We start from the raw sequence: 25,228 nt of genomic DNA, 5'->3' as shown, positions 1-25,228 counted from the left end.
ACTCCATAAAAGCTGTAAGATGTGGACCAAGGTTGGAACCATAGGAGTAGTAGAGATCTGTGTTGAAAAGGTTTCTTAGGCGTAGAAAGTTTCTCCAGAAAACACCTCTTCCAGTGTTCTCCAGTCCCAAGCATCCTCCTCCCTGCCAGCACTACTCCCCATTGCTCTTTTTGACTCCATCTTTCTCTCATCTCCTCTGAATATGTCTTAGCTTTTCTAACCATCAGTCTTGCTGGTTCTAACCTGCTGTTTCTAAGTCTTGTTTTCTATCTACTGACTTCCCACTCCCTAATATCCCTACAGTGACCCTGCTCTCTTTATATTATATATATAATTTCTCTTTATATTTCCTTCCTCACTTTCCTGCTCTCTTTTTCTCAGAAAAAGAGGTTCCTGTACTTCAGACACTCACAAAGCAGAAGAGGAGCCCAGTGAAGAGGATCACAGCCATTCCAATGGAGGCCAGGGTGATTAGGGAAATTTCCCATGGCCTGAAGTGTCTGTTAGGATTTTCCTCATTCTCTGGAGTGGCAGTGCTTGTGCTGGTGACATTAGAGGCCATAGGTATTATTTTAGTTCCACTGGATAGTGTGGTTGTTCCAAGGTGGGTAGTTGTGATGATCCCACTGGGTGGTGTGGTTGTCCCAGGGTGGGTGGTTGTGATGGTCCTGCTGGGGGCTGTGGCTGTTCCAGGGTAGGTGGTTGTGATGGTTCTGCTGGGTGGTGTGGCTATTCCAGGGTGGGTGGTTGTGATGGTCCCGCTGGGTGGTGCAGTTTTTCCAGGGTGAGTGGTTGTGATGGTCGCGCTTGATGGTGTGGTTGATACAAGGTGGGTGGTTGTGATGGTCCCACTGGATAGTGTGGTTGTTCCAAGGTGGTTGGTTGTGACGGTCCCACTCAATGGTGTGGTTGATACATGGTGGGTGGTTGTGATGGTCCCGCTGGGTGGTGTGATTGCTACAGGGTAGGTGGTTGTGACAGTCCTGCTGGGTGGTGCAGTTGTTCCAGGGTGGGTGGTTGTGATGGTCCCACTCAATGGTGTGGTTGATACAGGGTGGGTGGTTGTGATGGTCGTGCTGGATGGTGTGGTTGTTCCAGGGTGGTTGGTTGTGACAGTCCCATTCGATGGTGTGGTTGATACATGGTGGGTGGTTGTGATGGTCCTGCTGGGTGGTGCAGTTGTTCCAGGGTGAGTGGTTGTGATGGTCGCGCTTGATGGTGTGGTTGATACAGGGTGGGTGGTTGTGATGGTCCCGCTTGATGGTGTGGTTAATACAGGGTGGGTGGTTGTGATGGTCCCGCTCGATGGTGTGGTTGTTCCAGGGTGAGTGGTTGTGATGGTCCCTCTGGGTGGTGCAGTTGTTCCGGGGTGGGTGGTTGTGATGGTCCTGCTGGATGGTGTGGTTGATACAGGGTAGGTCGTTGTAGCATTAACATTGAAAGTTACAGCTTATTAAGAAAGGATGGCACGTTAATTCTTTTGGAAACCTTGGTTCTTCAACTACTACTACTAATGATAATTATAATAGCTATCATTATTGAGTGGTCACTATGTTTCCGGCATTGTTTTAGGTGTCATGTATAAATTAGTATTTCAAATCCTCACACTACGACCATGATATAGAGACTGTTATTACTCACATTTTATGGCTAGGGAAATTGAGGTTTAGAGAAGTTAAGCAATTGGTCCCAGGTTATGTAGCTAGCAGATCATGGAACAAGGATTTATTTATGCATAAATGCCCAAAGTGCATGCCCAATGTGGGACTTGAACTCACAATCCTGAGATCAAGAGTTGCATGCTCCACTGACTGAGTCAGCCAGCCACCCTGGACAGGGATTTAAACCACAGCAGTCTGACACAGAGCCAGTTCTTAGCCCATATACTATTCCACATCCTAGGTATTGAGGAGTCACATGACCTGAGGTCACAAGAAGATGGTATTATTTCTCCTCTGACTATTCATGATACTCTCCAGATAAAGAATGTAAAAGAGAAAGTTAGAAGGACTGTGTATACATAATAAGTCTCCAAATAGAATTATACCCTTTTTCTATGGGAAAGGTAATCAACGGGAATCAGTTTGGGAAAGGACAGTGATGGACATTTTACTACTATCAGGTAATTTTTATGCACACAAAATTTTGGGACCACCAGTTAAGGGATCCAAATGGCCTTGGTACTTAGTCTATCAAAGAACTAGCCACATGTAGCTCAAATAGATAATCTGTGATTCAAGGAAGGGGCTAAACCTTCTTGGTTAGTGAGTTAGAGTTAATGTGAAGCCATAATTTTTCCCTGTATCTCATGACTACCTTCTACCCCCTGATTTTCCATCCCAATAACAACCTGACCTCCCATATGTCTATATATCCATGGTTCATTAATGGCCCTGTTCTTCCACTGGGATTTAGATTTTCTTCCCCTCACCCTACCCGTGTGTGTGTGTGTGTGTGTGTGTGTGTGTGTGTTGTCTGGACTAATGTAAGGATTGCAAATTTAAATTTGGGGGAAGAATCCAAAAGCCTGTGTTAATGCCTCTAAGTGGGTTAGGGTTAGAGTTCATGGAGAAACTGAGAAATTGAGATGAATAGCTGGTTTCTGAGAGGGAGTAGATTTATTTTGTGTTATTCAGGGGCATAAAACAAATGAGTCAAAGACAGGATGGAGAAAACTCTAGAAAAAGTTAAAGCTATGCAAGTGTGGAACAGCATTGCTGCTGACATATTCAACTAGAGGCTTGGTGACTAGTGTCAGAGATATTGGAGATGGATCCCTGCCTGCTGTAGGTGGTCAGAGAGTAACTTTAAGATCTCTGCCAACTCTAATATGTCTCCATTTGATATTGATTTAAGAAAGAGGAAATAGGCCAGATTTCTGGGCAGAAGAGCTGCTACTGGAAACAGAATGGAGAATAAATGCTGGGGTGAATTGGAGAGAATAGAGCAAGATAATGGCCCTAATCCTTTTTTGGAAAGTGGGAACTAACAGGACAGAGTGTGCATCCCAGGGGTTGTCAAAAATTTCCTCAAACTGTACTTAAACTCCAAGAACATCCTTTTTTAAAAAGGATATACTGCATATACTGCAGAGTGGGGATGCTGGTGCCTGGTGCCTTGGGTTTCCTCCATAGAATGTCACCTCTTTCTTTATCTTTCAAAGAAAGTCTTTATAGTATCATCTGGGCTGGGCAGGAGCAGGATATGTGGCTTGTTGTTTTTCTAGATGTAAGCAGGTGACAGTATACTTAAACTCAGAGAGGAAGGGTACAGAGGTCAGGAGGTACATGAGAATGGAGAATGACATGATCCCATTAGGCAGGGCCTGGGGAGGAGCAGGAAGTAGGACAGTTCAAGAGGATCAAGTTGTCAAAGTGGAGGGGACCCACCCTCTGAGGCAGAGATGGGGCTGAAAACCTATTCTGACTCAGCACCTTGTTTCCTGGATGTGAAGTCCTGAGTGCCTGGGTGTTAGAAGTAGGCCCTCATGAACCGAATTTAGTAGGAAGGGCATATCAAGTGAGATTCAATGTGAATTGGAACTGGGGACTGGACCTCTGGGAGCTGCTGAGCATACATAAGCATGTAAGACACATCTTGAATGAGGCAGGAGAGAGACTCAAGGACAGACTTTAGAATCTCTGGGGCATGGGAGGTGGGGGTGGAAGGAGTGGGGCTGTGGACTATTGTGGAGATGAGACCTGTGGTATCCTGGTGTCAGTGCATACCTGTTTTCAAGGTCCCTAAATTGTTGCATTTTCAGGATTTTTTGCAACACAGCCACTTAAACATTTAGCTTACTGTGAACTAAATTATATTTAAAACAATGGTAAAAATACTCAAAACTCATTAATTCCTAATTATTTTGCTACATTTTACTATTATCTATGCTCATGAAGTTATGTACATCTATTGTATCTGGTGGAAATAATGTATAATGGTGTGTGTACATCTCTTCTCAATCTCCTTTTCATTGTCACATTGGTAACCTAAAATGAGCTATGGTGGGAGCATTTGCACCACAGAAAACTGGTTGTTAAACATTTACCAGTACACACACTGGATGAGACCTACAGAGAGTAACGACAACTGGAGAAGAATGTTTCTGCTTTCAAACCCCCTTCATAGGGATATTCCTCTCTCTTTTTTAAAAAATATATTTTGACGGAACTGGAGAGTGTTATGCTAAGTGAAATAAGCCATACAGAGAAAGACAGATACCATATGTTTTCACTCTTATGTGGATCCTGAGAAACTTAACAGGAACCCATGGGGGAGGGGAAGGAAAAAAAAAGAGAGAGAGGTTAGAGTGGGAGAGAGCCAAAGCATAAGAGACTGTTAAAAACTGAGAACAAACTGAGGGTTGATGGGGGGTGGGAGGGAGGAGAGGGTGGGTGATGGGTATTGAGGAGGGCACCTTTTGGGATGAGCACTGGGTGTTGTATGGAAACCAATTTGACAATAAATGTCATATATTTTAAATATATATATATATATATATATATATATATATACACACATATTCTTTGATTTTCAGATTAGTCCCAAAATCAGCACTGAGTCAAGCTAACCTTTGCATGTTCAGTATTAAAGTACGAGAGTAGCTGTATGCTTTTGAGATATATTTTCATCAAAGATTGAGAAAAAATGAGTTTCTATTTGATCTTCATTTTACAAAAAAAATTAATTTAACTGTGCATCCCCATTCAGCCATGCTCCTTTTATTAAAATAGACTTCTTCCTTCCTCCCTTCTTTCTTTCTTTCTTTCTTTCCTTCTTTCTTCTTTCTTTCTTTCCTGTTCCCTGCTAGAATGTAAGCTTCACAAAGACAGGCATATTTGTTGGATCACAGTGGAGATGGTGGTGGTGAAGATTAAGGAATGCATGTAGAGCACACAATTGACCAGGGGCATTGCTTAACTAAAAGGAAGTTTGAGTTCACCTATAGCCAGTATGAGTATCTGGGAGATTTGAACTTTTGCACTGACTCCTCAGATGTAAATTTTTGAAAACACTTGAATAAGGCTAATTATAAGAAAAAATAGGGTTGTTTACTTCAATTTTGTTGCAATATAATTTAAAGATTACAAAAACTCATACTGTAAGAGGACTGAGAGAAGACCTTGTAAACAATCTATACAAAACTAGTTCTATCCACTGTGTGTCAATTATGTGCGAATAAAAAATAAAAATAAAAGAAATAAAAATAAATAAAAAATAAAAAAATATATTTTTTGATTAGTTGGCCACACATTTCTGGGTTCTGTATTCTGTTCCATTGATCTGAGTGTCTGTTCTTGTGCCAGTACCATACTGTCTTGATGACTACAACCTTGTAGTATAGCTTGAAGTCTGGGATTGTGATGCCTCCTGCTTTGGTTTTATTTTTCAAAATTGCTTGGCTTTTCAGGGTCTTTTCTGGTTCCATACAAATTTTAGGATTATTCTAGCTCTGTGAAGAATGCTGGTGTTATTTTTATAGGGATTGCTTTGAATATGTAGATTGGGATAGTATCGACATTTTAACAACATTTGTTCTTCCTGCCCAGGAGCATGGAATCTTTCCCCATTTTTTTGTGTCTTCTTCAATTTCTTTCATAGACTTTCTATAGTTCTCACTGTATAGATTTTTCACCTCTGGTTAGATTTATTCCTAGGTATTTTATGGGTTTTGGTGCAACTGTAAATGGGATCGATTCCTTGATTTCTCTTTCCGTTGCTTCATTGTTGGTGTATTGGAATGTATTGATTTCTGTGCCTTGGTGTATGGCCAACTAATCTTTGACAAAGCAGGAAAAAATATCCAATGGAATAAAGACACTCTCTTCAACAAGTGTTGCTGGGAACACTGGACAGCTACATGCAGAAGAATGAACATGGACCACTTTCTTACACCATACCCAAAAATAAACTCAAAATGGATGAAAGACTTAAACATGGACAGGAAGCCATCAAAATCCTCGAAGAGAAAGCAGGCAAAAACCCCTTTGACCTCGGCTGCATCAACTTCTAACTCAACACGTCTCCAGAGGCAAAGGAAACAAAAACAAAAATGAACTATTGGGACCTCATCAAAACAAAAATCTTCTGTACAGTGAAGGAAACAATCAACAAAACTAAAAGGCAACCGACAGAATGGGAGAAGATATTTGCAAATGACATATCAGATAAAGGGTTGGTATCCAAAATCTATAAAGAACTTACCCACTCAACACCTAAAAAACAAATAATCCAGTGAAGAAATGGGCAAAAGACATGAATAGACACTTCTCCAAAGAAGACATCCAGATGGCCAACTGACACACAAAAAAATGCTCAAATCACTCATCATCAGGGAAATATAAATCAAAACCACAATGAGATTCCACCTTACACCTGTCAGAATGGCTAACATTAAAAACTCAGGCAACAGCACATGTTGGCGAGGATGCAAAGAGGATCTCTTTTGCATTGTTGGTGGGAATGCAAGCTGGTGCAGCCACTCTGGAAAACAGTATAGAGGTTCCTCAAAAAACTAAAAATAGAACTACCCTACAACCCAGCAATTGCACTACCAGGCATTTATCCAAGGGATACAGGTGTGCTGTTTCGGAGGGACACATGCACCCCCATGTTTATAGCAGCACTATCAATAATAGCCAAAGTATGGAAAGAGCCCAAATGTCCATCGATGGATGAATGGATAAAGAAAATGTGGTAACGGCATATAAAAAGAATTATTCACCATGATCAAGTGGGATTCATTCCTGGGATGCAGGGCTGGTTCAACATTCGTAAATCAATCAACGTGATACATCACATTAACAAAAAAAAAGAGAAGAACCATATGATCTTGTCAGTCAATGCAGAAAAGGCCTTTGACAAAATCCAGCACCCTTTCTTAATAAAAACCCTTGAGAAAGTCGGGATAGAAGGAACATACTTAAAGATCATAAAAGCCATTTATGAAAAGCCCACAGCTAACATCATCCTCAACGGGGAAAAACTGAGAGCTTTTTCCCTGAGATCAGGAACACGACAAGGATACCCACTCTCACCGCTGCTGTTTAACATAGTGCTGGAAGTTCTAGCATCATCAATCAGACAACAAAAGGAAATCAAAGGCATCAAAATTGGCAAAGATGAAGTCAAGCTTTCGCTTTTTGCAGATGACATATTATACATGGAAAATCCGATAGACTCCACCAAAAGTCTGCTAGAACGGATACAGGAATTCAGCAAAGTTTCAGGATACAAAATCAATGTACAGAAATCAGTTGCATTCTTATACACTAACAATGAAGCAACAGAAAGAGAAATAAAGAAACTGATCCCATTCACAATTGCACCAAGAAGCATAAAATACCTAGGAATAAATCTAACCAAAGATGTAAAGGATCTGTATGCTGAAAACTATAGAAAGCTTATGAAGGAAATTGAAGAAGATTTAAAGAAATGAAGCTATCTACACATTCAATGCAATCCCAATCAAAATTGCACCAGCATTCTTCTCGAAACTAGAACAAGCAATCCTAAAATTCATATGGAACCACAAAAGGCCCCGAATAGCCAAAGGAATTTTGAAGAAGAAGACCAAAGCAGGAGGCATCACAATCCCAGACTTTAGCCTCTACTACAAAGCTGTCATCATCAAGACAGCATGGTATTGGCACAAAAACAGACACATAGACCAATGGAATAGAATAGAAACCCCAGAACTAGACCCACAAACGTATGGCCAACTCATCTTTGACAAAGCAGGAAAGAACATCCAATGGAAAAAAGACAGCCTCTTTAACAAATGGTGCTGGGAGAACTGGACAGCAACATGCAGAAGGTTGAAACTAGACCACTTTCTCACACCATTCACAAAAATAAACTCAAAATGGATAAAGGACCTAAATGTGAGACAGGAAACCATCAAAACCTTAGAGGAGAAAGCAGGAAAAGACCTCTCTGACCTCAGCCGTAGCAATCTCTTACTCGACACATCCCCAAAGGCAAGGGAATTAAAAGCAAAAGTGAATTACTGGGACCTTGTGAAGATAAAAAGCTTCTGCACAGCAAAGGAAACAACCAACAAAACTAAAAGGCAACCAACGAAATGGGAAAAGATATTCGCAAATGACATATCGGACAAAGGGCTAGTATCCAAAATCTATAAAGAGCTCACCAAACTCCACACCCGAAAAACAAATAACCCAGTGAAGAAATGGGCAGAAAACATGAATAGACACTTCTCTAAAGAAGACATCCGGATGGCCAACAGGCATATGAAAAGATGTTCAGCGTCGCTCCTTATCAGGGAAATACAAATCAAAACCACACTCAGGTATCACCTCACACCAGTCCGAGTGGCCAAAATGAACAAATCAGGAGACTATAGATGCTGGAGAGGATGTGGAGAAACGGGAACCCTCTTGCACTGTTGGTGGGAATGCAAATTGGTGCAGCCGCTCTGGAAAGCAGTGTGGAGGTTCCTCAGAAAATTAAAAATAGACCTACCCTATGACCCAGCAATAGCACTGCTAGGAATTTATCCAAGGGATACAGGAGTACTGATGCATAGGGCCACTTGTACCCCAATGTTCATAGCAGCACTCTCAACAATAGCCAAATTATGGAAAGAGCCTAAATGTTCATCAACTGATGAATGGATAAAGAAATTGTGGTTTATATACACAATGGAATATTACGTGGCAATGAGAAAAAATGAAATATGGCCTTTTGTAGCAACGTGGATGGAACTGGAGAGTGTGATGCTAAGTGAAATAAGCCATACAGAGAAAGACAGATATCATATGGTTTCACTCTTATGTGGATCCTAAGAAACTTAACAGGAACCCATGGGGGAGGGGAAGGAAAAAAAAAAAAGAGGTTAGAGTGGGAGAGAGCCAAAGCATAAGAGACTGTTAAAAACTGAGAACAAACTGAGGGTTGATGGGGGGTGGGAGGGAGGAGAGGGTGGGTGATGGGTATTGAGGAGGGCACCTTTTGGGATGAGCACTGGGTGTTGTATGGAAACCAATTTGTCAATAAATTTCATTTATATATATATATATATATATAAAATAAAAAAATAAAAAATAAAGGCTCCTGGGATAGCTCCTGGAACATAGCAATCACAAAAAAAAAAAAAAAAAAAAAAAAAAAAAAAGAGTGAATACTAAAAGAACAAACAGGAAAACAAGGAAACCAGATAAGCCTGTAGTCCTGATAATATACTTACTTTGTGCTTTTGCTTCTTAGAACGGTGTGGTAACATTTATAGCACCCTGAGGAAACATAAGGATGAGAAACACTGGCCATGACTTGGTGGTGGGAGATAGAGAAAAAGTGCTGCGGATGATCACTATGACTCCCTACAATACAGTCTGAGACTCAGGTAGAACTCAAGAAAACTTTGACTTGAAGTCATCTCCAAGCCTGGTAAAGCTGTGCATCTACTCTAAACCTAGTCTTTGCTTGATTTTTCCCAATGTTGGTCAAGGTCTCTGAGATCTTTTTGCTCATTCTTTTTTGACCTTGACCTTGTTCCTTGCTCCTTGAGAACCTTTTTATACTCCATTTTAACTTTTTTTTTTTAGGTAGACTCTGTGCCCAGTGTGGGACTTGAATTCATGCTCTGCTGACTGAGCCATCCAAGCGCCCCTATAACTTCATTTTAATCATTTCATGATCATTTTTTCCCCCATGACACCCTCTCAACTTTTCGTTTTCCATATTTTCCTATATTATCCAGTTTATGGCCATGACCATCTTGTCCTGCTATGGCTTCCATGGTATCTTCCTTTGTGGCACACTTCATGGCTTCCTCAGTGGCCTCCTCTGTGGTAATGGCTATTGTAATGGCTTCTTTGTGTCCATAACTTCTGTCATGATTCATGCCATAACCACTCTGACAGCTATGGCTCAATTTATGGTTGATACCATGGCCCACTCTGTGTCCAAAGCCATGTGCTCCTCCATGGACCAATTCATTTTCCAGGCTGTGGAACATGCCAGAGCCCAGTTCTGAATAATCCAGGTCCAGACCAAGGTCAAGGCTGTAGTCATGAAGGTAGTAAGTACCACTATTTATCAGGGGGAAGTAAAAGTCCCTCTAAAAAAGAAAAAATATAATATTATAAAATTAATTTATGTTTTCTCTTATCACCAACCTTATCTCTTCTCCCTTATCTCCCTTATCATCTCTTTCACTGTCAGATTTTTACTTTTCAGAGCCACCTATTTTCTCCTCTTGTTACCATCCTTATTGTGTCTTTGTCTCTCCCATCTTTCTATCTGAGTAAACAACTTTCCTTGTCACTTTAATACATCCTTTCCAGCATGGTAAGCTTATGTGCTATTGGACTATCAAGACAAAAGTGAATCCACATCTATATGTGAAATTGTGGAGACTCACTTAAGAGAGCCTTTCAATTTGTTAGTCAGCTAAGGAAGCTGAAGACAGGTGCATGGAATTGAGAGACCTTAGAATATATTCATGTAGAGCTTTGAGATTATATATGCTGGAGCAAATAACTAAGATCATGGAGCTCCAGGCTCCTAGTCTATCAGGTGGCTATAATATCCCCTTAGGACTATAGAGCAAATGAAATGAAATGATGCATTTTAAGCACTCAGACCTGAGCCTAAAGCTTAGTAAAAACTCAATTAATTTAGTTCTCATTATATGTTAACTTTGCACATAAAATCATAATTTAGGAAGTCATTCCTGGATGATGGGACTTTATTTTTTAGCCTACGTATGGAGGCAGACTGAAAATTCTGAACTAAGGAATGCTAGTAAATTGACTATATTATGCCAGCTTTTGGCTGCAGAATGTGTTGCATTTGTTTTTACTGGTGATTGTTTAACAACTGGCTCTCCAGAGGTTAAAAGACATTATGTAGAATTTTCTGGTTTCTAGACTATAAATACTTCCACCACAGCATATTTTAAACTACCAATGTGACATTCCTGAACCCAGAGTTGGGAAGAGATGCACAGTCTCTTGTGAGGCAGTGTGACACACTTCTGCACACCACCTATTGTTCTCTGAATCATTCCTCAAATATGAGCTTAGTAACAGAAACTACAGAAAACAGGAAAAACATAAATAAATTTCAAAATCAGAATAGTACAAATGTGTATTTACAGAAAGATCAAGACCAGAAAGCAGAGATGCTGTGGGAAGTCAGAGATTGACTAGGAACTGCAGAGTGCTTGTTAATAACTTTCATTAATTGTTAATAAATTTCATATAAAAAAAAAAAGAAAACTGCACTATGGGCGGCTGAACATCCCCATGTTTCCTGTTTTCTTTATGTTTATTTGTTTCCTGTTCTCTCTCAGATTTAGTGAAATGTTTTGACATTGCCACTCTAAAAGCTGAGCTAAGGAAAGCCAAGGTAGGCTATCTCTGCCTGGATAACCAGTACTAACATTTGCAGTGGAAATTTGTAAACAAGGTGAGGGCCTAACCATCCCTTACTCCCTGGAGATTCTTATTCCAGTGCTAAAACAGCTTTACTTCCAGATTTTGTTTCATTAAGAGACATGAATTCTGAAAAAATACCTTCTGTTTTCCCCCCTTTCACAAAATATCCTTTCACATTCGTCCTAATTTTATATTTTTTTCTTGTTTTTCTACCTTAAATTTATCACTTTCCCTTATTAAATCATTCTCTCTAGTCTTTATACTGTACTAGGTGATTCTTTTCCTCGTAGCATACCAATTTTTTTTAATTTTTTTTAAACGTTTATTTATTTTGAGACAGAGAGAGACAGAGCATGAACGCGGGAGGGGCAGAGAGAGAGGGAGACACAGAATCGGAAGCAGGCTCCAGGCTCCAAGCCATCGGCCCAGAGCCTGACGCGGGGCTCGAACCCATGGACTGTGAGATCGTGACCTGAGCTGAAGTCGGATGCTCAACCGACTGGGCCACCCAGGCGCCCCCGTAGCATACCAATTTATTCTTCTCTCTCATTCTGGATATCTTAATGGGACTATCTACATGAATTCTTCTCCCATTCATACTCTGCCTTCTTAGCAGGCTCCTCTATTAACTCAACCTTGATACTCACCAGCCCAAAACTCAGTCCCACTAACAGTCCAATAGTCACTACGACTCTAGACAGATGAGGATGATGCCCCGGGGTGCAAATATCCACTTGTTTACTCTCATTTGTTGGCATTTGACTCTTGGTAACTGTGTTTGTGCCTGTGGTGACGGCCTATTTGGGGGGAGGTAATGCTTCTTCCAGGAGTGGAGATTGACTCCTGGGTGGATCTCATCCTGGTGTTCCTGGTACCTGGAACAGAGGTGGTAGATGGTGCTCCAACAGTGGATGTGCCCAGGTAAGAGCATTTGGGGCTCTCTCAGGGACAATATTCCTGGTGGCAGGGGGTGTAGAGTCCATTGCAAGGGCCATGGTGATGGGGTGGGGGGAGGTAGTTTTCCTGACTCCAGAGTCCTGGTGCCTAGGAAACAGGTAATCAAAAGGGAGGCAGGTGTACTTAGAGAAGAAAGGTTGATATAACCCACTAATGGGAGTGGTGGTTTGAGAAGAGCTGTTGTGGTGAGAGGAGAGATGTTAGCAAGTGATTCACCTGAGGCCATGGTCCCCAGAGTAGAGGTGAGTGTCTTAGAGAAGAGGACGTAGACTATGTCCACTGGTGATGGTGAAGGCTAAGACTGAGGAAATGTGACTGTGATTGATGTAGGAGAAGATTTATTCAATTTTAGAAGTGATCACCCAAATAGAGAAGGTGGGCCGGGATAAAAGGGGCAGAGTCTGATGTTCTTGTGATGTACTCAACTGGGCATAAGGACATTGCTGGAAGACGGGATGATGGACTCAGATTTACTCAGGGGTGAGACAGTGGCCATGGCTGGGAGCACAGGTTACATAATCTAACACAATCGTGGTGGTCAACAAAGGTGAGGTGAGTGTGCTCAGAACTTGTGTGGAAGAACCTGACCCACAGGGAGGAGGCTGGCCCTAGGGACAGGAGAGGCTGGCTCAGAATAAGGCGGGGGGAACTAATACATACAGCAGGTGGCATTGGCAGCAAGGATTGTGCTTAGACTGGAAGTGGTTACCCTGATACAAGAGCAGTGTCAGTCACTGGAATAGCAGTGAGTGGCTCAGAACAAAATGGGTTGAATCACATTCTCCATGAGTGCTGATGGCAAGTGCAGAGGTGATTTTATTCAGAGCAAGTGGAAGAATATGAAAAAAAATCACTTTGGTCTTAACTTTGGAGCAAGGGTTGGCAAACTTCTTCTTGTAAAGCGTCGTCAGGTGGCATATGTTTAAGCTATTTGAGTCACAAAGTCTCTCTCACAAGTATGCAAAGTAGCTGGAAAGCAGCTATAGACGTAAAGGAGTACGTGCACCTGTGCTCCAATAATACCTCATTTGAGAAAGCAGGTAACAGGCCAGATTTGGTCCATGAAGTGTAGTTAGCAGCCCCTGGGCCAGCGCTCAATACATTGAAGATGAGGTGGCAATGTCACAGGCGGTGGGTGGGACAGAGCTGATTGGGCTTGGCACAGAAGTGATAACATCTAACAAACTGAGATGTTTGTCGCAGTTGAGGTGAGTTCCCTCTAGGCAGAAGTGATGGAATATAATTAATGTGTGTGTGTTGGGGGGGGGGGGCGGTTATTTGCAAAGAATCTGATTGGGATGGAAATGAGGAACACTGAACAAAAGAAAGTGAGACCAGAACAGAAATAAGTAAGATTCAAAAAGAGGGAACAGAATCATATCTAATAGGAGTGGTGGCTTGACTAGAGTCTAGAGCAGAAATGACAGAAACAGGCAAAAAGGTGATGGTTGTCACTGGAGGTAAATGTGTGTGCTTAGAGAAGACATGGTGGTCAGTACCCGATAAAGCTGTGTTGGTGATGGTCTGAGTAGAAAAGTCAGTGACCTTGGTGGGCACCAGGGTGATAGAAGAGACCATGAAAGGTCCAGAGACACTAGTGGAGACTGTGGGGACCTCAGAGGCAGAGGTAAAGGCCAAGGTAGGTGATAAGGCCAAAGTAAAAGGTGTGGTGACCTCTGAGGCTGTGGTAGGTCCAAAAGGTGCGGTGGAAGCTTCGGTGTTGCCAGAATCTGTTGAAGAATATATGATGGACCCGGATTCTGAGAAAGAAACTGTGGTGCCCATAGAAGCTGTCGTTGAGGGGCGCCTGGGTAGCTCAGTTGGTTAGGTGCAGGCTCTTGATTTCTGCTCAGGTCGTGATCTCACAGTTTGTGAGTTTGAGCCCCACATCAGGCTCCATGCTGACAGCACATAGCCTGCTTGGGATTCTCTCCCTCTCTGCCTGTCCCACCCCTACTTAAACACTTTCTCTCTCTTTCCTTCTCACTCTCAAAATAAATAAATATTTTTTTAAATAAAGGGGTGAGTTAAAGAAAAAAGAAGAAGCTGTAGGTGAGACAGTTAGGGTCTCTCCAGACATTGGAATAGCTGCGGAGGGCACAGATTCTTCTGGTGTCAGAGACTTTAGTGGATACTGTCATTGCCTCAGAGGCCAAGGTAGACACCACACTGCTGTCAGAGATCAGTGGTGGCCTTAGTGGTATCAGCAGTGGTGGTAGATGCCATGGTGGTCTCAGAAGTGGTGGTGGAGGCCATGGTAGTCCCAAAAGCTGTATTCTTAGAGCCTGTGGTGGGCAGAGATGTAATTGTGGAGGCTGTGGTGGTCTCAGAGACCTTGGTAGAGGCCCCAGAAGCCTCAAAGTCTGGGATAGAGGGTATCATTGACACAGATGCTGCAATGGTGGACCTGAGGGCCTCAGAAGTTATTTGAGAGACTAGGGTAGTTGAAGAACTTATGGTGACTTCAGAGGCTATGCTGAGGGCTGTGGTGGGCACAGGTATTGTAGTGGAAGGTGTGATGATCTCAGGAGCTATAGTAGAAGCTATGGTGGTGTCCAGGCTTATGTAGATTTCAGAGGCAAAGGAAGAGGCCTCTGTGGACATGGTGATCTCAGAGCCTGCACAGACTCTGCAGTGGTGTTTGAGCTGCGGTGAAGTCTATGGTGGCTCTAGGACCTGTGATGATTTCAGAGGTTGTAGTGAAGACTGTGGTGGGCACAGATGTCATCACGGAGGGAGCAGTTGCTCTCAGAGGCTGTGAAGGACAGAGATGCTGTGGTGTCAGCAGTTATTGGGGTGACTGCAGAAGGCACAGACTTCAAAATTGTCACAAGGGCTTTGGTGGAAACTGTACTGATATCAGAGGCTGTGTTGGCAGGTATCGTAGTCTCAGAGGTGGTGGTAGAGGCCATGATGGTCTCAGAGGCTGTTGTAATCTTTGAGCCTGAGTTGTAGACCATGGTAGGCACAGAGGTTATTATGGAGGACACGGTAGTCTCAGAGGCTGGGGTGCAGGCCATCATTGGCACAGACAGTGTAGTGAAGGACTTCATGGTTTCAGAAACTGTATGGAAGACTGAGGTAGTCTCAGAGCCTGTGGTGGTTTCAGAGGCTGTGGGAGAGATCATGGTAGATACAGATGCTGTGGTGGAGGGTGTGGTGCCTCAGAGGCTGTGGTGATGGTTGTGTGGTCTCAGAAGCTGTGGTGGAGACCTTGATGGCCTGAGAGGTTGAGTTGCTCTGAGGACCTGTGGGAGGAGCCCATTGTGGACACACACACTGTGGTGTCTCCTGAGGCCGTGGTTGTCTTGGTAGTGTGCCTGGCAGCTGTGATCAAGGGTATGGAGGACTCAGAGGCTATGGTGGACCCAGGAGGTGTAGTCCTCTCTAAAATACATTAATTTTTATTCAGGAATAACCCTAATTTTTGCGTTTTTTGTATTTAATTAAGAATATTGTGCAAATTTGTCATTCTTGTTTCCTTTAAGTCAGCAGAACTACTGGTATCTAGACTGCAGTTAATCTCCCCCCACCCCCACCCTCAATGTGGATGCTGTGGGCACGCCTGCTGAGTCACTTGTGCTTCTGTGTTGAATGAATTATTTGATCAGTCACCTCTACACTCTTCTTTCCTCAAGAATTTTGCTAATCAGGGTCCTCAGTCTTTTGGTTTCTGTGGGGTTTTTGTTGCTGTTCGCCTAGGTGAATCTTAAAATCTAACAGATGTTAAGGAGGCAACACAAACAGAAACTGCATATCATTTCTCTAACATGAAGGATTGTTGGAGCTCAGATGAAGGAGAAAATGTGTTGTTTGAAAACATAGAGGTCATCTGGACAGATATCCCCAGAAGCATTCCCTCAGCTGGGTGAAAGTAAAGGGGAGGTCACACCAAAACAGTAGGACACTTGAGCTGAGACCCTCAAGTGCAAATCCCCCCTTGATTCTTTGCAACCTTCAGCATACTGTCTCTGCCTGAGCGGAACCCACAGATTATTATGCATGAAATGAAGGCAGGCAGGTTGTAGCTTTTAGATGAGGCTAAATGCTGCATGGCCACTACTGGATATTTATGCAAAGAAAATGAAAACACTAGTTTGAAAAGATACATGCACCACTATGTTCATTGCAGCATTATTTAAAAGAGCCAAGATATGGAAGCAACTCAATAGTTTATTTTTGCTTTTGTTTCTCTTGCCTGAGGACACATATCCATAAATATGTTGCTAAGGGCAATATCCAAGGGCTTACTTTTTATGTTTTTTATTTTTTTTAATTTTTTTTTCAACGTTTATTTTATTTTTGGGACAGAGAGAGACAGAGCATGAACAGGGGAGGGGCAGAGAGAGAGGGAGACACAGAATCGGAAACAGGCTCCAAGCTCTGAGCCATCAGCCCAGAGCCTGACACAGGGCTCGAACTCACGGACCGTGAGATCGTGACCTGGCTGAAGTCAGACACTTAACCGACTGCGCCACCCAGGCGCCCCTCTTTTTATGTTTTCTTAGAGGAATTTTATGGTTTCAGGTCTCAAATTTAGATCTTTAGTCTATTTTTGAGTTTATTTTTGTATATGGTGTAAGAAAGTGGTCCATTTTCATTCTGTTGCATGTTACTATCCAGTTTTCCCAACACCATTTATTGAAAAAACTGTCTTTTTCCATTGTATATCCTTGCCTCCTGTGTTATAGAATGTAAACACACACACACACACAAACACACATAGTATATGGATATATATGTAGGGAATATTACTTAGTTATAATAAGCAATGAGATCTTGGCATTTGTGACAACATGGATGGACTCAGAGGGCATTGTGTTAAGTAAAATAAGCCAGAGAAAGACAAATGCCATACTTATAAATGGAATATTAAAAAGGCAACAACAATGGACAATCAAAAAACATTTTTTAAAGCGTATCTACTTTTGAGAGAGAGAGAGAGAGAGAGAGACTGTGTGTGTGAGCAACAGAGAGAGAGAGAGAAACCCAAGCAGGCTCTACCGGCAGCACAGAGCCCAACGTGAACTCACAAACCATGAGGTAAAACCAAGAGTCAGATGCTCAACCAATTGAGCCACTCAGGTGCCCCCAAACAAAAACATTCTTAAATACAGAGAATAAACTGATGGTGCTAGAGAGGAGGTGGGTGGGGATATGGGTAAAATAGATAAAGGAGATTCAGAGATACAAATTTCCAGTAATAAAATAAATAAGTGATGGAGATGAAGGTACAGCATAGTAAATATGTCAATAATATTATAAGATGTTGTATGCTGACAGATGGGGACTACATTTAGCAATGATGGGAATGCTTCACAGTAGGGTCTGAATGGAGGATATAAAGGTCTAAGAATAGGTTAAAATTCAACAACTTGAACACTTATGATGTGTCCACTTTATTTTAGCTTCATATATGTTAGTCTCAATTTAAAAATTAAAAAAAAGAAAAACTTAAAGGACTCTTTTAGGTAAATTTCCAGCCCATATTAATTCCATTGCCCTCTCTCTGTTTTTCTAGTTTCAAGTGGAGTCTCCCCTCCACTTCTTTTCCACATGTCCTCTGAGGGGGAATTTATATTTCCTAATGGTAGTGTGGAGAAAAGACTTGGGTCCTTCAAGCAGGTCTCTCTTGAGCTTGCTCTTATCTGATCTGGCTAGTTGGAACCTGTGCTGGCATCCAACACCCCTAAGACATAGTGCTACTGTTGTCTCCATTTTATAGATGAGGAAACTAAGTCACAGAGAAAGCAAGTAACTTGGCCAAACTCACAAAGCTAATAAGTGCCACAAGCAGGAAGTAAACTAAGAAGCCAGCTTCAGACTATGTGCTTTTAGCCATTAGTGTGTCATGCACAAACAAGGCTTTAAGTCTGGCTGGTTCTATACCTATCTTCTTGCAGCCAGGTTGCCTATTCACAACCTCACCCTATATAGAAATTTGGGAGCTGTCACTCTTGGAAAGCTAAAATATATGACCACAGAAGCTGGAGAGGCCCAGCCATGTGGTCTATTAAAAAATAGATGAAATAGTCATGAGAAGGCACAGGTCAGAAGAGTTAACGTGTTAAGAGTAGGTTGCCTGAGTAAATGTGTTAGGACCAGCTACCTGGTCAGAGGTCATTTTTTGAGTGCCTGTTTGGAGAGTCAGTTCTGATGACTATTAAGGAAAGAAAATGTAGAGGCTGAAGTTTTAGAACTTTTGTTTGTTTTGCAGGGTAAGAGATTAGTTTATCACAGCTTAAGGAATTTCTGGAACCAAGTACTTATGTAAAGTGAGGATTTGTAAACACCTAGTGCAGATGTGAAATTCCTCCTTCTCTCTCTTGTGCTGAGCATTTTATTTAGGAAATTCCTGAGTTCCAGCTTCTCACTGCCTGTCTTCCAACCTCAACATGTCCTTCTCCAAAATGACTGGATAAGAGTCTCCTTTCTTTTTCTGAATCCTCAATTCCAGCAGAATTCTTGTCAGTATAAGGAGTCACAAAACTGTCTTTCCATATGATATATGGTTTATCAGAAAATAACATAAAAAGAAACACAGTCTTCTATGAAATACAGACCTAGATGATTTATGTCTGTGACCCATCGTTCTACAAGCTGGCCCCCTGATGGAAGCTGTCATCCTTGGATTTAGGAGTGAAGCTCTCTCATGAGTTTGTTAAGACTTCATCAAATACCTTGAACCACTGTATGGAAATGTCTTTGTGTGCTTGAGCAACAGTCTCCAACTTTTCCACTCATATATTCTCAATAAGCATTTTGAAAAACTGTATATTCCCTCATCTGTTTCTGTTTAATCTAGTGTTTAAATAATAAGTTTAGTAATTGCAAATAATGTAATTTCTACCATATTGTAAATATAAACATTGAAACAATAAAAGTTTCACTACTTTTTAAAATGTTTCAGACTTTGAATACTGTAGCATCTTAATAGTCACCAATATCCTTTTTAATAGCATATAAGCAAGTTTATGTTCAACAATAAAAATTTCACATAATTCCTTCTGTGCCATGAATATTTTCCTTGTTCCACCTTATTCCACTCTAATATGTTTTGTTTGAAGGAGTTTTATTGGCTGTGATATCATGCTTCCATGCACCAAAAGATATGTTTTGGGGCACCTGGGTAGCTCAGTCGGTTGAGCGTCCTACTTCAGCTCAGGTCATGATCTCGCGGTCCATGAGTTCGAGCCCCGCATCGGGCTCTGTGCTGACAGCTCAGAGCCTGGAGCCTGTTTAAGATTCTGTGTCTCCCTCTCTCTCTGACCCTCCCCCGTTGATGCTCGTCTCTCTGTCTCAAAAATAAATAAACGTTAAAAAAAATTTTTTAAAAAGATATGTTTTGTGTGGTTTTTTCACCATGTTGCCCTTTCTGTTTTCTATCCTCAGTTTATGCTCTCTGTCATCCATTTAAAAAGGAAACGGGGAGGAATTAAGATGATGGAGAAGTAGGGGGACCCCCTGCTTTCCTTGACCCTCAAACACAGCTGTATTGAGGTCAGATCACTTGGAAAACCCAGGAAATCTATCTGAGGACTGGCAGAAGGATCTCCACCGTTGGAGGGAGACAGCTTGGCAGGTGTGAGATGCGTGGATGTGAATTGGGGGAGAGAAAAGTGGTGGTGCTGTAGAGGAGAGGCAACCCTTTCTGTGGAGAGAAAAGGAAGAGAATGAGGGGTTGAGAAAGTGTGGCATTGGGTCACACAAGACAAAAACCTCTCTGGACCACAGACCAGGGAGCAAGGGATACTGAGTATCATCTCAGGTTTTTTGCAAACTGTGGAACTCAAACTCTTAGGTTGGAAGTGCACAGCTTTGTCTGGAGTGGAGCCGTGGAGTGGGCTCGAGAGAAGGAGGGCTCTGGCCCCACAGTGCATAGCATGGCGTAAAGATCTCCAGGACGCACTGGGAAAGAACATTCCCCTTCCTGTAGAACATTTGGAAGAGGGTATATTGCCTTTCATAGGACAAAAAACCCAGCAGGTGCCAGCAAATGGCCTTTTATCAGCAGGGTACTGAGGCATGTGCAGAGGGCAGATAACCTGGTTGCTGCTTTTCACAGTGCTACACCATAAATTCCATACACCATACAGATGTGGGACTATTTTGCTGGGAAAAAAGACATCAGACAGAGCCTGGAGAGACTCTACTCTGGGGTGGGGGGAAGGGGGGAGGGACAGAGGTCTACCCCGTGCTGGGTCCTTTAAGATTTGGAGTGTTGAATCCTAGCTATGTGTCAAAGGTAAAACGCAGGAGAGCTTTGGCGCAGGGTGCACTGATGACCTCGCTATTCTGTGAGCACTCCCTGAACAGCAAGGAGTGTGAGATCCCCTGTCCAGGGATGAGAGAGTGGAGTGGCACCATTTTTCCCCTTGTCACCAACATAGTGGGATTTCAAAGACCAACAAAGTGGCCCCCAGTTGAGGCTGCACTCTGCTTACACCAAATCCAGTCTTGCTGTGCCTGGCATCTGAGGGCAAGACTGACTCCGAGACAGTGCAGGGAGCCTGTCCTCCAGAACACCACAGCCAACACGCCACAATACACCAAGTGTACTGAACATCAAGTGCTTCAAAATGGCACCTGAAGTTTTGGTGGAAATAGGACCAGGCTTACTTTTTTTTTTCTTTTTTCTTCTGTTTTTTTTTTTTTTTTTTTTTCCTTTAGAATCAGGCTTATAGTTTTTTGTTTATTTTTTAGCTTTGTTTCCTTTTCTCCTTTTTTGAATCAGGCTTCTTTTATTCTTTTCTTTTTCTTTCTCTTTCTTTTTGTTTGGAATCAGGTTTATAGCTTTTTGTTTGTTTGGTTGGTTTTTTGTTACTTTTCCTTTTCTCTGTTTTTGGATCAGGATTTTTTCTTTTTTTCTTTTTTCTTTTTTTCCAGGCTTATTTAACAAAAAAATCAAATGAGTACAGGTCCAAACACTCCCCACTGCAAGCAAAGAAGAGCTCTTCAGAGGACTGACCAGTGGGAAAGAGCAGCCAAAATGCAACAGCAGAGTGCACACAGCATACACCAGAAACACTTCCTGAATGCCAGGTCCTGGGCAATGTATGACTGCACTCTAAGGTACAGGAAACATAACAAGCTTTCGAAACATGCAAGAGACAGAAACTTAGCCAAAATGACAAGACAGAGGAATTCTCCCCAAAAGTAAGCTCAAGAAGAAATCATAGCCAGGGACTTGCTCAAAACAGATATAAGCAATATATCTGAAAAAGAATTTAGAGCAACTGTCATAAGACAAACTAGCTGGGTTTGAAAAAATCATAGCAGACACCAGAGAAACCATTGCTGCAGAGATAAAAGGTCTAAAAACTAGTCAGGCTGAAATAAAAAATGCTTTAACTGAGAGGCAAAATGTACTGAATATAATCACAATGAAGATTGAAGAAGCAGCGGAGAGAATAGGTGAGAGAGAAAACAAAATTATGGACTATAATGAAGCTGAAAAGAGAGGGAAAGAAAACTATTAAATCATGAAGGTAGACTTAGGGAACTCAGCTATTACATAAAGTGAAATAATATGCTTATTATATGAGTCTCAGAAGGAGAAGAGTGGGGAAAGAGGGGCGGAAGGTTATTTGAACAAATTATAGTTGAGAACTTCCCTAATCTGGGGAAGGAAACAGGCATTCAAGTCCAAGAGGTACCGAGAACTCCCCTCAAAATAAAAAATAAAATAAAATAAAACAGGTCAACACAATGGCATATCATAATGAAACTTGCAAAATACAAAGATAAAGAGAGAATTCTGAAAGCAGCTAGGGACAAAAGCTCCTTGACCTACAAGAGTAGACAAATAAGGTTAGCAGCAGACTGAAACTTGGCAGGCCAGAAGGGAGTGGCAGGAAATATTCAATGTGGTAAGTGGGAAAGATATACAGCCAAGAATATTTTATCCAGCAAGGCTATCATTCAGAATAGAGGAGATAAAGTTTCCAAGACAAGTGAAAACTAAAGGGGTTTGTGAACACTAAACCAGCTCTGTAAAAAATACTAAAGGAGACACTTTGAGTGGGAAAGAAGGACCAAAAGCAAAAAGACTAGAAAGGAACAGAGACAATCTACAGGAATAGCAATTTTACAATGGTACAAAATTCATATCTATCAATAATTATTCTGAATGTAAATGGAGTAAATGCCCCAATCAAAAGGCATAGGGTATCAGAATGGATAAAAACACAAGATGCACTGATACGCTGCTAAATGAGGAGACTCATTTTAGACCCAAAGTCACCTCCAGATTGAAAGTGTAGGGGTGGCAATTATTTATCATGCTAATGTACATCAAAAGAAAGCTGGAGTAGCCACACTTATATCAGACAAGTTAGATTTTAAACCAAAGACTGTAATAGGAGATAAAGAAGGGCACTATATCATAATAAAGGGGTTTATATAACAAGAAGATCTAACAATTGTAAATATTTATGCTCCTAACTTGAGAGAAGCCAAATATATAAATCAATTAACAACAAACTTAAAGAAATTCTTTGATAATAATACAATAATGTAGAGGACTTTAACACAACTTTCACAACAATGTTCAGATCATCTAAGCAGAACAACAAGGAAAAAATGGCTTTGAATGACGTACTGGACCAGATGGACTTAACAAACAAATTCAGAGCAATTTATCTTAAAGCAGAAGAATCCATATTATTTTCAAGTGCACATGGAACATTCTGCAGAATAGATCATATACTGGGTCACAAATCAACCCTCAATAATTACAAAAAGATTGAGACCATACCATGCATATTTCCAGACCACAATGCTATGAAACTTGAAGTCAACCACAACAAAAAAATTGGAAAGACCACAAATACATGGGGGGTAAAGAACATCCTACTAAAGAATGAATGTATTACCTAGGAAGTTAAAGGAGAATTAAAAAAAATTTTTTTACATTTACTTATTTTTGATAGAGAAAGAGCACAAGTGGGGGGGGGGGGGCAGAGAGAGAAGGGGACACAGAATCCAAAGCAGGCTCCAGGCTCTGAGCTGCATCAGCACAGAGCCATATGCGAGGCTCACACTCACAGACCATGAGATCATGACCTGAGCTGAAGTCAGACGCTTAACCGACTGAGCCACCCATGAGCCCAAAGGAGAATTTTAAAAATACATGGAAGCAAATGAAAATGAAAACACAACAATCCAAAACCTTTGGGATTCAGAAAAGGCTGTCCTAGGAGTGAACTTTAGCAATACAGGTCTTCCTCAAGAAGCAAGAAAAGTCTCAAATATGCAACCTAACCTTACACCTAAAGGAGGTGGATAAAGAACAGCAAATAAAAGCTAAATCCAGCAGGAGGCAAATAAAAACTAAATCTAACAGAAGGTAAATAATAAAGATTAGAGCAGAAATAAATGACATAGAAAAAAACCCAGTAGAACAGATCAATGAAAGTAGGAGATGGTTCTTTGAAAGAATTAACAAAATTGATAACCCCCTAGCCAGACTTATCAAAATGAAAATAGAGGGGTATCTGGGTGGCTCAGTTGGTTGAGCATCTGATTCTTGATTTCAGCTCTGGTCGTGATCTCACAGTTTGAGGGATCAAGCTCTGTGTCCCAGGCTCTGGGCTGACAACATGGAGCCTGCTTGAGCTTCTCTCTCTCCTTCTCTCTCTGCACCTCCCATGAATGAAAGAGGAGAGATCACAACCAACACCATAGAAATGCAGACAATTACAAGATAATATTATGAGCAATTATATGTCCAAATTAGGCAATCTGAAAGAAATGGATAAACTCCTAGAAACATATAAACTACCCAAACTGAAACAGGAAGAAATAGAAAATCTGAGCACACCCATAATCAGCAAAGAAATTGAATCAGTAATCAAAAATCTCCCAACAAACGAGAGTCCAGATGGCTTACCAGGGGAATTCTACCAAACATTTTAAAAAGAATCAATACCTATTCTTCTGAAATCATTGCAAAGAATAGAAATGGAAGGAAAACTTCCAAACTCATTCTATGATGTCAGCATTACTTTGATACCAAAACCTAACAAAGACCCCACTAAAAAGGAGAATTGCAGACCAATTTCCCTGATGAACATGGATGCAAAAATTCTCAAGATACTAGCTCTAATAGAATCCAACAGGACATTAAAAGGGTTATTCACCACAATCAAGTGGGATTTACTCCTGGGCTGCTGGGGTTGTTCAAAATCCACAAATCAATCACTGTGATACACCACAGTAATAAAAGAAAGAATAAGAACCATATGATCCTCTCAATAGATGCAGAAAAAGCATTTGACAAAATACAGCATCCTTTCTTGATAAAAACCCTCAATAAAGTAGGAATAGAAGGAACATACATCAATATCATAAAGGCCATATATGAAAGACCCACAGTTAATATAATCCTCAATGGGGAGAAACTGAGAGCTTTTCACCTAAGGTCAGGAACACAACAGGGATGTCCACTCCCACTGCTGTTGTTCAACATAGTACTGGAAGTCCTAACCTCAGAATTCAGACAACAAAAAGAAATAAAAGACATCCAAATTGGCAAGGAAGAAGTCAAACTTTCACTCTTCACACACAACATGATACTCCAAATGGAAAACCTGCAACACGTCACAAAAAAATTGCTAGAACTGATACATGAACTCATAAAAGCTGCAGGACATAAAATCAATGCACAGAAGTCTGTTGTATTTCTAAACACCAACAATGAAGCAACAGAAAGATAAATCAAGAAATCAATCCCATTTACAATTACATGAAAAACCATAAGATACCTAGGAATAAACCTAACCAAAGAAGTAAAAGATCTGTATGGTGAAAACTATAGAGCACTTATAAATGAAATTGAAGAAGACACAAAAAAATGCTAAAGCATTCCA

At 41.3% G+C, this 25,228-nt stretch overlaps 1 protein-coding gene across 1 annotated transcript; it reads right to left on the bottom strand.

Moving 5' to 3' along the window:
- Window positions 1-400: 400 nt before the first annotated feature.
- LOC123385742 (mucin-21-like) lies at window positions 401-14,144 on the bottom strand. Its single transcript, XM_045058645.1, has 2 exons — window positions 13,859-14,144; window positions 401-1,449 (listed from the first exon to the last, which is right to left on the bottom strand). Exons 1-2 carry the CDS (start codon window positions 14,142-14,144, stop codon window positions 401-403), a joined length of 1,335 nt encoding a protein of 444 aa, XP_044914580.1.
- Between the last annotated feature and the right edge of the window lie 11,084 nt (window positions 14,145-25,228).

Source organism: Felis catus, chromosome B2 (assembly GCF_018350175.1).
Source record: "Felis catus isolate Fca126 chromosome B2, F.catus_Fca126_mat1.0, whole genome shotgun sequence".
Classification (NCBI taxonomy): domain Eukaryota; kingdom Metazoa; phylum Chordata; class Mammalia; order Carnivora; family Felidae; genus Felis; species Felis catus.
Note: the sequence above shows the minus strand (reverse complement) of the source record. Positions and strands in the feature narration are given on the sequence as shown.